Source organism: Zophobas morio, unplaced genomic scaffold (genome assembly GCF_036711695.1).
Source record: "Zophobas morio isolate AGI-343-1 ecotype UQ-CSIRO unplaced genomic scaffold, CSIRO_AGI_Zmor_V1 ptg000021l, whole genome shotgun sequence".
NCBI classification, from domain to species: domain Eukaryota; kingdom Metazoa; phylum Arthropoda; class Insecta; order Coleoptera; family Tenebrionidae; genus Zophobas; species Zophobas morio.
This window is the reverse complement of record NW_026972126.1, coordinates 21830312-21844134: the sequence shown is the minus strand read 5'-3', so window position 1 is coordinate 21844134 and position 13823 is coordinate 21830312. Positions and strand designations below refer to the sequence as shown.

General features: G+C 29.5%; 1 protein-coding gene across 2 annotated transcripts in view; it reads left to right on the top strand.

Annotated features, from left to right (window-relative positions):
* The window catches only part of Pino (Pinocchio), a 42729-nt gene continuing 28906 nt past the window's right edge, over positions 1-13823 (top strand). Inside the window, exons 1-2 of one of the 2 annotated variants that reach the window (XM_064061746.1) lie at positions 1-321; positions 10254-10383. In XM_064061746.1, coding sequence (XP_063917816.1) covers positions 16-321; positions 10254-10383 — 436 coding nt within the window. In that variant the 5' untranslated portion in view covers positions 1-15. Of the gene's footprint in view, positions 322-905; positions 1077-10253; positions 10384-13823 lie in introns of those variants that run through there. The other variant, XM_064061747.1, reaches the window with a different exon arrangement.

Here is a 13823-nt window from a genome sequence, read left to right as displayed (position 1 = left end):
TTAAAAAAAATATATATGCAGACATCCAGGTCCTGTATAAATTTTACCTGCAACAATAATCACCATCTTTGTCTCGTCGTTTTTCACCTAATACCCAAGAATCCCACTAATCCCAGCCCCCTTCCATCCTTATCATCATCACAATCGCAAAACATTCGCCGCCTCGTTAATAACCCCAGATCGAGCAAAAGTCTTCGACCTGAATGGCATTTCATCCAGTCGGCTGGTCGCAGCGTTGCAAACCGGACTGCAGCGAAGAAACCTCCCGAAGTGCAGTGCGCCGCCCCTCCTCGCCCCCGTGCCCCCAGCAGACGCCGCAAGGTGAAAATCGCCGCGCCCGCGAAAAGCCCGCTTTTCATGTGCGCGTTGAGGTTATGTTTTTTGTTTTTCGGAAAATGCGGAACGTCAGCGGGCCCAAAATGGCCGCCGCGAAGCGGGCTTTTCGCGAAAACGCTGACGTCACGCGATGCACAAAAGTGCATCGGTTGCGTTTGCCAAGAAGGCCGAAAATGGTGGCAAAAACTGCGCGATTTCGGGTTGACCTTCGTCGTGTCGAGGAAGAGAAATTCTAGGTAGTTTTAAGTGTGCATAATTGGCTTAATTTCGTGACGCGTGTTGTTGAGAAACGTCTTTCCGGATGAATTTTAATTTAAGTGTTCGGGTAAAAGTCTGCGAAAGATGTTGTAGAAAGTGGCGGTTGCTAATTCCGTCGTGATTTCGAAATGCGATAAAGATGTGTGAGAAGGAGGAGGAACGTCTTGACAAACATAACTGTTGCATATGTTAATTAGGTTGAATGTCACGGTCGTCACACAATGGACGGGACATTGTTTGGCGATTTTCGTGGTTTGTTTTGATTGTTGAAGCGTTGTAGACACTTCCGTTTTTGACTTTTGTACGAACAGTTGGTACTAGTGTTTTTGGTATAGTCGTTTGTTTTTATTCGTTAACTATGTCAAAATATAGGGTAACTAGATCAGAGTGAGTTTCCTTCACTCCGTACTCCACGTAACCCATTTTTTTATTTTTGTATGTTTACGTTGCACCACAAACTGACCCACGTTTATTTTTCTACGGTAAGTTGTAAGTTCGTTCAAGCATTTTTAACGTGCGCCTTAGTATAATAAATGAGGTGAAAAGCGTCAAACCAGTTCGTGATTGGCTAGTTTTTTGTTTCGCGTCATGTGTCATGTGTTGCCACATAAATAACAAAGGAATATTTACTTTATTATAAAGTTAAATGGCACTAAAAATCCTTTTATCAGAATTTAATCATTAAACGCAAATTAAAAATTTTAAAATGCTTTGTGTTGGTTCATTTTATGTGACAAACATTATGTCGTGATTTTTTCGTTACCGACATTATACGCAGATCGTTATTTTTGTATCCACTAAATTGTAATGAAGATTTTCGTGAATATGGTCATACTCTATTCAAAAGTTTTTTCTTTTGAAATAATCTCAGAGGTGCCAAATGTGTTTCATTTTTTTAATATGTGAAATAAATAATCTTCGGAGCTGCTTGTCTTTACCAATTTAGGCATGTTTTAAGTTTGTTGTGGCCGAAATTAAGTCTACACATATTAAGAAACTAAGGCAAAATGTAGCCCCGCCCACCCGCCCTATCTCAATTGTGATGAATTTTTTTATTCGTCGTGAGCCAAGAAGGCGGAGATTAACTGCAAAATCCTTGCTTCTCTACGAGAAATTAAAAACATGTTTTGAGCAAGTATCGTATTGTTCAAAGAATACTATCTCAATTCTCAATTGTGATGAATTTTTCATTCGTTGTCAGATCGAGGGGCGGAGCTTAATTGCAAGATTCGTATTGGTGTACAAGAATTTACCATTTGAGACATGTTTTTAGTTTCTTGTTCTAAAAAGATCATTACGTATATTTACAAAAAAAGCAAAATATAAGCCCCACCCACCCGCCCTATCTCAATTGTGATGATTTTTGTTTGCCTTTTTTCCTTAATGTACATGGTATTCTTTGAATGATGTCATGTTATTTAATTGTTAGAAAGTGGCATAGTCCTTAACTTGTGGTTTATGAATCCGCGTTGAATTTTTATCGTAAACATCGTGATTTTGGAAAAAAAATAAAATTGTAGATATGTATAGCAATTTTTTTCGAATTTTCGATTTTTCAACTTTGGTTTTTTCAGGTTTTTGTTATTTCAGTGTTTTTATTCTTCAATTTTTCGATTATTTGAGATCTCGCTTTTCAATTCTTCTATTTCTTGATTCTTCAAATCTTCTTCTTGATTTTTTTTAATTTTCAAATTTTACAATTTTTCCATTTTTTCAACTTCTCAATTTTTGGAATTTTCAGTGTTTCGATTTTCCAGGTTTTTGACTTTTCGATTTCTCGATTTTTAATTTTTTCGATGTTTCAGTTCTGTAATTTTTCAATTTTTCGATTCATTTTTTCAATTTTTAAATTTTTCGAATTCTCGATTTTTCAAGTTCTGTATTTTTATTTGTTTGGAATTTGAAATTTTAGATTTTTCAATTTTTCTGTTTCGATTTCTCAATTTTTTTGGTTTTGGTTTTTCAATTTTTAAAATTCCAAATTTTTCGATTTCTCGATTTTTTCATTTTCGATGTTTTACTTTTACGATTTTTCAGTTCGTAGACTTCAATTTTTTGATTTTCAAATTTTTCAGTTTTTGACGTACATATTTAGTTTTGGGTTTTTCGATTTCTCAATTTCTCGATTAGTCGATTTTTTCATTTTTCGACATTTCTATTTTTGAACTTCTCTTTCCACCTTTTTTTTTTGGTTTAAATTTTTGATTTATCGTCTTTTCCATTTCTCGACTTTTCATTTTTAATTGATGTTAAACTTTTGGGATTTTTCTATTTTTCTATTCATTTTTTCTATTTAAAATTTTTCGGATTCTCGCTTTTTCAAGTTCCGATTTTTTTATCTTTTGGATTTTGAAATTTTAGATTTTTCAATTTTTCTGTTTCTATTTCTCAATTTTTTTGGTTTTTGATTTTCCAATTTTTAAAATTCAACATTTTTCGATTTCTCGATTTTTTCATTTTTCGATGTTTCACTTTTACGATTTTTCAGTTCGTAGACTTCAATTTTTTGATTTTCAAATTTTTCAGTTTTTGATGTACATAAATAGTTTTCGGTTTTTCGATTTTTCTATTTCTCGATTAGTCGTTTTTTTCATTTTTCGACATTTCCATTTTTGAACTTCACTTTCCACCTTTTTTTTGGTTTAAATTTTTGATTTATCGTCTTTTCCATTTCTCGACTTTTCATTTTTAATTGATGTTTAACTTTTGGGATTTTTATATTTTTCGATTCATTTTTTCTATTTAAAATTTTTCGGATTCTCGCTTTTTCAAGTTCCGATTTTTTTATCTTTTGGATTTTGAAATTTTAGATTTTTCAATTTTTCTGTTTCTATTTCTCAATTTTTTTGGTTTTTGATTTTCCAATTTTTAAAATTCAAAACTTTTCGATTTCTCGATTTTTTCATTTTTCGATGTTTCACTTTTACGATTTTTCAGTTCGTAGACTTCAATTTTTTGATTTTCAAATTTTTCAGTTTTTGACGTACATATAGTTTTCGGTTTTTCGATTTCTCAATTTCTCGATTAGTCGATTTTTTAATTTTTCGACATTTCCATTTTTGAACTTCTCTTTCCACCATTTTTTTGTTTTAAATTTTTGGTTTATCGTCTTTTCCATCTCTCGACTTTTCATTTTTAATTGATGTTTAACTTTTGGGATTTTTATATTTTTCGATTCATTTTTTCTATTTAAAATTTTTCGGATTCTCGCTTTTTCAGGTTCCCATTTTTTTATCTTTTGGATTTTGAAATTTTAGATTTTTCAATTTTTCTGTTTCTATTTCTCAATTTTTTTGGTTTTTGATTTTCCAATTTTTAAAATTCAAAACTTTTCGATTTCTCGATTTTTTCATTTTTCGATGTTTCACTTTTACGATTTTTCAGTTCGTAGACTTCAATTTTTTGATTTTCAAATTTTTCAGTTTTTGACGTACATATAGTTTTCGGTTTTTCGATTTCTCAATTTCTCGATTAGTCGATTTTTTCATTATTCGACATTTCTATTTTTGAACTTCTCTTTCCACCTTTTTTTTGGTTTAAATTTTTGATTTATCGTCTTTTCCATTTCTCGAATTTTCATTTTTAATTGATGTTTAACTTTTGGGATTTTTATATTTTTCGATTCATTTTTTCTATTTAAAATTTTTCGGATTCTCGCTTTTTCAAGTTCCGATTTTTTTATCTTTTGGATTTTGAAATTTTAGATTTTTCAATTTTTCTGTTTCTATTTCTCAATTTTTTTGGTTTTTGATTTTCCAATTTTTAAAATTCAAAATTTTTCGATTTCTCGATTTTTTCATTTTTCGATGTTTCACTTTTAAGATTTTTCAGTTCGTAGACTTCAATTTTTTGATTTTCAATTTTTTCAGTTTTTGACGTACATATATAGTTTTCGGTTTTTCGATTTCTCAATTTCTCGATTAGTCGATTTTTTCATTTTTGAACTTCTCTTTCGACCTTTTTTTTGCTTTATATTTTTATTTATCGTCTTTTCCATTTCTCGACTTTTCATTTTTAATTGATGTTTAACTTTTGGGATTTTTCTATTTTTCGATTCATTTTTTCTATTTAAAATTTTTCGGATTCTCGCTTTTTCATGTTCCGATTTTTTTATCTTTTGGATTTTGAAATTTTAGATTTATCCATTTTCTATTTCTATTTCTCAATTTTTTTGGTTTTTGATTTTCCAATTTTTAAAATTCAAAATTTTTTGATTTCTCGATTTTTTCATTTTTCGATGTTTCACTTTTACGATTTTTCAGTTCGTAGACTTCAATTTTTTGATTTTCAAATTTTTCAGTTTTTGACGTACATATAGTTTTCGGTTTTTCGATTTCTCAATTTCTCGATTAGTCGATTTTTTCATTTTTCGACATTTCCATTTTTGAACTTCTGTTTCCACCTTTTTTTGGTTTAAATTTTCGATTTATCGTCTTTTCCATTTCTCGACTTTTCATTTTTAATTGATGTTTAATTTTTGGGATTTTTCAATTTGTCGATCCCTCACTTTTTGATTTTTAAAATTAAAATTTTTTCTATTTCTCGATTCTTCAATTTTTGGATATTTTAAATTTTAGATCATTAAATTTTTCGATGCCCTGTGTCGATTTTTCTTTGAACAACATGATATTCGAAAGCATGTTTTTAATTTCTTGTAAAGAACTAGGTATTTTGCAGTTAAGCTCCTCCCTCTTGGTTCACCGCGAATAAAAAAATCATCACAATTGAGATAGGGCGGGTGGGCGGGCTTAATTTTGCCTCCGCCCCATAATTGCAAAATCCATATTTCCTTGCAAAAATGTACCATTTTAACCATGTTTTAAGTTTTTTGTTTTTCGAATTTTGGATTTCTCGATTTTTCAACTTTCGTTTTCTCAGGTTTTTGATTTTTCAATTTTGAGATTTTTCAGTGTTTTTATCCTTCAATTTTTCTATTTTTGAGATCTCGATTTTCAATTCTTCTATTTCTCGATTCTTCAAAATCTTCTTGATTTTTTCAAATTTTGCGATTTTTCAATTTCTCGATTAATCAATTTTTGATTTTTTCATTTTTCGGCTTCTCGATTTTTCGAATTTTCAATGTTTCGATTTTCCAGGTTTTTGACTTTTCGATTTCTCGATTGTTAATTTTTTCTATTTTTAAGTTTGTGGAATTCTTAATTTTTCAATTTCGGAATTTTTATTTTTTGGATTTTTAAATTTTAAATTTTTAAATTTTTCGATATTTCGATCTCTCGATTTTTTGGTTTTTGGTTTTTCAATTTTTAAAATTAAAAATTTTTCGATTTCTCGAATTTTTAGTTTCTCCATTGTTCAAATTTTCGATTTATCGATTTTTCATTTTTGATATTTTAAGTTTCCATTGATTCACTTTTACGATTTTTTAGTTCGTAGATTCTCAATTTTTTTATTTTCAAATTTTTCAGTTTTTGACGTAAATATTTAGGTTTCGATTTTTCTAATTTTCAGTTTTTCGATTTTCTAGGTTTTTGATTTGAACAATTTTTGGTTTTTTAAATTTTCGATTTATCGACTTTGCGATTTCTCGACTTTTCATTTTTAATTGATGTTTACGTTTTGGGATTTTTGAATTTGTCGATTCCCCAGTTTTTGATTTTTTAAATTAAAAAATTTTCAATTTCTCGATTCTTCAATTTTTCGATATTTTACTTTTTCGAATTTTAAATTTTTTGATGTTTCGATTCCTTGTTTCGATTTTTCTTTGAACAACATGATATTCAAAAACATGTTTTTAATTTCTTGTAAAGAAATAAGTATTTTGCAGTTAAGCTCCGCCCTCTTGATGCACCGCGAATAAAAAGATCATCACAATTGAGATAGGGCGGGTGGGCGGGCTTACATTTTGCCTCCGCCCCATAATTGCCAAATCCATATTTCAAAATGTACCATTTTGACCATGTTTTAAGTTTCTTGTGGTTTATGAATCCGCGTTGAATTTTAATCGTAAACATTGATATTTTGGAAAATAAAATTGTAGATATAACAATTTTTCGAATTTTGGATTTCTCGATTTTTCAACTTTCGTTTTCTCAGGTTTTTGATTTTTCAATTTTGAGATTTTTCAGTGTTTTTATCCTTTAATTTTTCATCTTGATTTTTTCAAATTTTACGATTTTTCAATTTTTCGATTAATCAAATTTTTCGATTAATCAAATTTTTGATTTTTTCATTTTTCGACTTCCCGATTTTTCGGATTTTCAGTGTTTCGATTTTCCAGGTCTTTGACTTTTTCATTTCTCGATTTTTAATTTTTTCTGTTTTTAAGTTTTTCGAATTCTTGATTTTTCAATTTCTAAATTTTTATTTTTTGGATTTTTAAATTTTAGATTTTTAAATTTTTCGACGTTTCGATTTCTCGATTTTTCAGTTTCTCCATTGTTCAAATTTTCGATTTATCGATTTTTTTCATTTTTCGATGTTTCGATTTTCCATTGATTCACTTTTACGATTTTTCGGTTCGTTGATTCTCAATTTTTTGATTTTCAAAATTTTCAATTTCATATAAAATCCGATTTTTCAGTTTCTCAATTTCTTAATTTCTCGATGAATCGATTTTTTCGTCTTTTATTTTTGAAAGAGTTTGAAAGAGTTCCAGAAGTCCCAAATATGTGTTTTTTGTAATAATCTTCGGAACTCCCTGTCTTTTTTATTTTATTTTTAGGAAGTTTAAAAAACCTCTTCGACCTCTTATTTCGATATTTCAGTTTTGGGATTTTTCAGTGTTTTTGTTTCTCAATTTTTTGATTTTTGGATTTCTCGATTTTCAATTCTTCTATTTCTCTATTCTACAAATTTTTGTTTTCTCAATTTTTTCATTCTTCGATGTCTGATTTTTCCGATGATTCAGTTTTACGATTTTTCAGTTCGTAGATTCTGTAATTTTTCGATTTCAAATTTTTCAGTTTCATATGAATTTACGATTTTTCAGTTTCTCAATTTTTTCATTTCTCGATGAATCGATTTTTTCGTCTTTTATTTTTGAAAGAGTTTGAAAGAGTCCCAGAGGTCCAAATGTTTTTTTTTTTTAATAATCTTATGAACTGTGTCTTTTTTATTTTTTTAGGAAGTTGAAAAAACCCCCGCGTCCTCTGGTCTTTTCTTTTTGATAAATTTTGAGAACCCCTGGTGTTTCTTTTATTTATTTCGTTTTTTGAAGTTGAAAAAACCTCGTCGACCTCTGATATTTTCCTTTTGACAAATTTTGAGAACGCCTGGTGTTCCAAATGTGTGTTTTTTTTTTTAATAATCGTGGGAACTTTTATTATTTTTTTAGGAAGTGGAAAAAATATCGCCACCCTCTGATCTTTTCGTTTTGATAGATTTTGAAAACCTCTGATGTTTCTTTTATTTCTTTTTTTGTAGTTGAAGAAAAAAAAAATAAAATGTAGATATAGCAATTTTTCGATTTTTCAACTCTTGATTTCTCATTTTTTCGATTTTGAATTCTTCTATTTCTCGATTCTTAAAATTTTTGTTTTCTCGATTTTTTCATTCTTCGATGCCTCAGTTTGTTTCAGTTTTACGATTTTTCAGTTCGTAGATTCCTTAATTTTTCGATTTTCAAATGTTTCAATTTCATATAAATTTTCGATTTTTCAGTTTCTCAATTTCTTAGTTTCTCTATGAATCGATTTTTTCGTCTTTTATTTTTGAAAGAGTTTGAAAGAGTCTCAGAGGTCCCAAATATATATTTTTTAATAATCTTAGGAACTCCTTGTCTTTTATTTTTTAGGAAGTTGTAAAAACCCCCGCGCCCTCTGGTCTTTTCTTTTTGATAAATTTTGAGAACCCCTGGTATTTCTTTTATTAATTATGTTTTTTGAATTTGAAAAAACCTCGTCGACCCCTGAGATTTTCTATTTGACAAATTTTGAGAACGCCTGGTGTTCCAAATGTGTGTTTTTTTTTAATAATCGTGAGAATTTTTATTTTTTTTTTTAGAAAGTGGAAAAATATCGCCACCCTCTGATCTTTTCGTTTTGATAGATTTTGAAAACCTCTGATGTTTCTTTTGTTTATTTCCTTTTTTGTAGTCGAAGAAAAAAAAAAAATGTAGATATGGCAATTTTTCGATTTTTCAACTCTTGATTTCTCAATTTTTCAATATTTTAGTTTGTTTTTATTCTTCAATTTTTCGATTTTCAATTCTTCTATTTCTCGATTCTTCAAATTTTTGCTTTCTCGATTTTTTCATTCATCGATGCCTCAGTTGTTTCAGTTTTACGATTTTTCGGTAGATTCTTTAATTTTTCGATTTTCAAAATTTTCAATTTAATCTAAATTTTCGATTTTTCAGTTTCTCAATTTCTTAGTTTCTCGATGAATCGATTTTTTGTCTTTTATTTTTGAAAGAGTTTGAAAGAGTCTCAGAGGTCCCAAATATGTTTTTTAATAATCTTCGGAACTCCTCTCAACATTTATTAGTTTTTGAGTTTGTAAAAATACAACCTTGAATATAATTTTTTAAATTCCCATGACATCGCCTCCCGAGTACGCTGATTAGTGATTATTTTGACCACACTTTTATTACTTATTAATATTTATAAAGTTCGCAAAATTTTGAGTCGCTGGAAGTAATTCAATTCTGATTCATTTGAAGCCCGTTTCACCCGACACTAATTCTAGTGACACGACTTACACTAACTAAACACAAAAAAGATCAAATCTTTGGCAGTTTTCCCTGTTTCTATGGTACAAGTCTAGACTCGCGTTTAAATTTAGGTATTGTCAAAGTAGCCCAAGAATCCAAAACGATCATTCCATTTGAAAACTGCACCCGTTTGTGTGGAAAATTGGGAAATCCAATTCGTGAAATCATGTTGACGCGATTTTGACATTCGAGATTTTATCTGCACAGAAAAACATATTTGTTTGTATTTTATAATTCGTAAACATTTCTAAATAGGACATTGATTTAATTTACAAACTGGCAAATGAGTCAAAAAGTCACCAGAAAACTAGATGCACACTTTTTATAAAGCGGCACCGTCGAATTTGAGCGGTTTGATTGGTCGGTCAGTGACTCAGGGGGAAATCCATAGCAACCTAACTAGAATAACTTTCAGAAGGTTGCATTACAAAATCTCTGCACAACAATTACGTAAAAGCGTTATCTTTGAATTAATTATTATCGCTGCGTCCGTTGACAACTGGTAATTTTTTCTAATAATAATTATACACGTGATTAGAAATATCAAATTCTTTTCTAAATTTAGAACTACGATTTTTGTTTGTAAATTCTTAATTTCATTGTTCGTATTTACGCAATTAGTATAAAATTATTGTTATTCGACTTTACAACTTAATTGAATTTTTTATAGCATTTTTACATTTATTACTCGATATCGCTGTATTAAAACCCAATAACTACCCACGATAAGTCCGCGAATTTTTTTATTGACGTCCACCTCCGCCAATTAAATGAAATTATTTACCCACCACTTAGCACGTTTCCCAATTCTCCCCTACTTATCGCGCTGCTCCTAATCATCCCCACTTGCCGCCTCCAAGTAAACAATACTTCGACTTCGGAGCTCGTGATTCACCCATAAAATAAAATTTCCACGGGCTGACCCTGATAGAGATACCATTCGAAGAATTCGTCGATAATTATCGCTAATTTTTATTTTTCCGAACAGATGCTCCGAGTGGAAAGTAACACCCAGCTCGCAGGGTTCACCGAGTTCGAGGAGGACATCCTCTTCGACCAGGACGACCCGGACTTCGACGGGGTGACTTCCTTGTCGGCCGTGCCTGTCATGCTCAAAGGTGAGTGGCTAATAACAATAACTGTTATAATAACGACTGCGGATTTATGGTAATGAGTTTTGCATGTCTCCGAGATAAGCTTTCGTTCGATTGGGTCGAAGTTCGCTACAAAAATCATCAGTTTGACTGATCAAAAATTTCTACATTGCTATAATTTTTTTTCGTGGGAGATTACGACCGTTCATTGTTATTCGATTATTACTTTTTCAGTAATTGGTCCATTATGTCGTCATTCCGGTACAGGGAAAACAATAACAATAAAAGCGAATTTTTCGAATGTCTGCGAGATAAAGTTTGGGTTTATCGTGGTCTTATCTCGATTTTGAAAATTTTATAGCCGGAAAGTTCGTATGCATGCAGGAACGTGGATTACTAATGGAATAGTTGAACTTGAAATCGTGGCGGAAAAAGCCAGCAGATAGAGAATAGTTTGTGTTATCTGGACGATGTGTACAGTCCGGAGTTTATAACTCTGTGGAGATAATAATTAATGATTTATTATTATTTCAATTTGAGAAAAAATGTCGCCTCATTTTAGCTCTGTCATATTTATTGCGGCTAATAAAGAACAACATTTACTCAGCAAAATTTCGAGGTGACGTCACCAACTTTTTGGGGGGGATAGACAGACCTAATTTGACTAAGTCTAAAAAGTCGTACTAATCGGTCCAGTAATTTCGGAGATTATCGATCTTAACAATTATCAACAGACTGCAGTTATTATTTTCTTGCAAAAGATTGTGAATAGCACCTCCATAATTCTCGTCTGATGGTTTTATATCGGATTCGCGCTATATTTGGCCACTTGATAAGCGAGCAGGACTTATAGCTAATACCTATATAATGACCGATCATTATTTAAAATCCCTTCTGATGTGAAGGTGTTTACAGATACATAGATAACAACAAGTGCAGATAAACTGTTGTTATAAGATTATTATTTATGTTTATGTTTGTGCAAGTGTTAAATCCGGCGCAGAATTTGTAATCTTTTGTTAATTTTACTAATCGCAATTGTGTCAGAATAAGATATGTTAATTTGTATCGAGTCTAAAGCACTATATTAAGTGCGCAGATTCAAATCAGTATCAGTATCAGTGCTTTTATATATGATTGTGTTACTTTTTTTTCTAAAACAATTCGTCAATTCGGTGACTCACGATAGACAGTCATCTGATGACCTCCGGTTATGGTTCCAAGGACCCGCATCTACTTGATTTTATCTTTTTAGTCAAGTGATAAGATAATCGTGATAGTGTCAAATTTGCATGTCGTCGAAAATAATATTTGCTTGTTTTCGAATTTTCGATTTCTCGATTTTTCAACTTTCGTTTTCTCAGTTTTGAGAATTTTTAGTGTTTTTATTGTTCAATTTTTCGATTTTTTGAGATCTCGATTTTAAATTCTTCTGTGTCGATTCTTCGAATCTTCTTGATTTTTTCATTTTTCGATGTCAGTTTTTCGATTTTCAAATTATACGGTTTTGCAATTTCCCGATTAATCGATTTTTTGGATTTTTAAATTTTAGATTTTTTATTTTTCGATGTTTCGATTTCTCGATTGTTCATTTTACTGATTTTTCAATTTTTTGGGTTTTGATTTTTCAATTTTTAAAATTTAAAATTTTTTGATTTCTCGATTTTTTCATTTTTCGGTGGTTTTACGATTTTTCAGTTCGTAGATTATTCAATTTTTTGATTTTCAAATTTTTCAGTTTTCGGTTTTTCGATTTCTCAGTTTCTCGATTAATCGATTTTTGATTTTTCCATTTGTTGACTTCCGGTTTTTCAGTGATTTTTCCATTTTCAATTTTTGGACTTCTTGATTTTTTTTCAATTTCTCGATTAATCGATTTTTTTGTTTTTCGATATTTCGATTTTTCGATTTGCTATGTTTTTGATTGCAACAATTTTTTGATTTTTGAAATTTTCGATTTATCGACTTTTCCATTTTTTCGACTTTTCATTTTTTATTGATGTTTAAGTTTTGGGGTTTTTCAATTTGGCGATTCCTCAGTTTTTCTATTTAAAATTTTTCGGTTTTTGATTTTTAAAATTAAAAATTTAGCTATTTCTGGATTCTGCATTTTTCGATATTTACTTTTTCGAATTTTAAATTTTAGATCATTAAATTGTTTGATGTTTCGATTTTTGGACTTTTTGGTTTTAAATTTTTCGGTCTTTCAATTTTTCGATTTTTAAAGTTTTTAAGTTTTCAATTTTCCGATTGTTCAGTTTCACGCTTTTCCATTTTTTTTTATTTTTCGATTTTTTATTTCAAATTTCTCAATTTTTCGAATTTTGGACTTTCCGACTGTTCGATTTCTCGACGCTTCGTTTCTCAATGTTCCGATTTTTCAACTTCTCCATTTTTTTTATTTTAAATTTTTCGATTATGTACTCGGTTTTTCAATTTTTCGACTCTTCGGCTTTCCAACTTTTCAAATTTTCAATTTCTTGGTTTATCGAGATTTCGATTTTATGATTGTTCATTTTCTCGATTTTTCGATTTCTCAATTTCTCCATTAATCGGTTTTTTGGTATTTCGATTTCTCGAATTTTCAGGATTTAGTTCAAGTTTTCGATTTTTCAATTTTTCGATTTTTTAAATTTTCGATTTTTCGACTTCATTTTTTCGTTTTCGATTTTTCCACATTTTAATTTCTCGATTTTTAATTATTTCGGCGTTTCAGTTTAGGATTTTTCAATTTTTGGATTCTTCGATTTTTCAAATTTTCGGTATTTTAGTTATGCGATTTTTCAAATATTTAGATTATTAAATTTTTTCATGTTTTCGATTTTTCAATTTTTTGAATTTTCAATTTTTCGACTTTTTGATTTTCTGACTTTTCAATTTCTCAATCTTTCGATTAATCGATTTTTTTTGAGTTGACAGTTTTTCGATTTTTTTAACTTCGATTTTCCGACTTTCCGATTTCTCGATTCTTCATTTTTTCGATTCTTCAGTTTTTCTTCGATTTTTCAGATTTTCAAAATTTAAGTTTCGGGATTTTTTAATTTTTCGATTTCTGTATTTTTTACTTTTTCAATTTTGTGATTCTTTAATTTTTCAATTTTTTAATTTTTAATTTTCCCCATTTTGATGTTTCGTTTCTCGATGTATCAGTTTTTCAATTTTTCGACTTTTTGATATTCAATTTTTCGGATTTTTTTTAATTTTAAATTTTTCGATTTCTCAATTTCTTGATTAGTCGATTTTTTCGATTTTTCGAATTTTCTGTTTTGCAATTCAATTTTTTGATTTTTCAATTTTTGACGTATATATTTTTCGATTTCTCAATTTCTCGATTAGTCGATTTTTTTATTTTTTTCATTTCTCAACTTATCGATTTTTCTAATTTACAGTTTTTCGATTTTTCGATTTCTCAATTTTCAATTTTTTTTTGTTTCCGTTTTGGGATTTTAAACTTTTTCGATTCC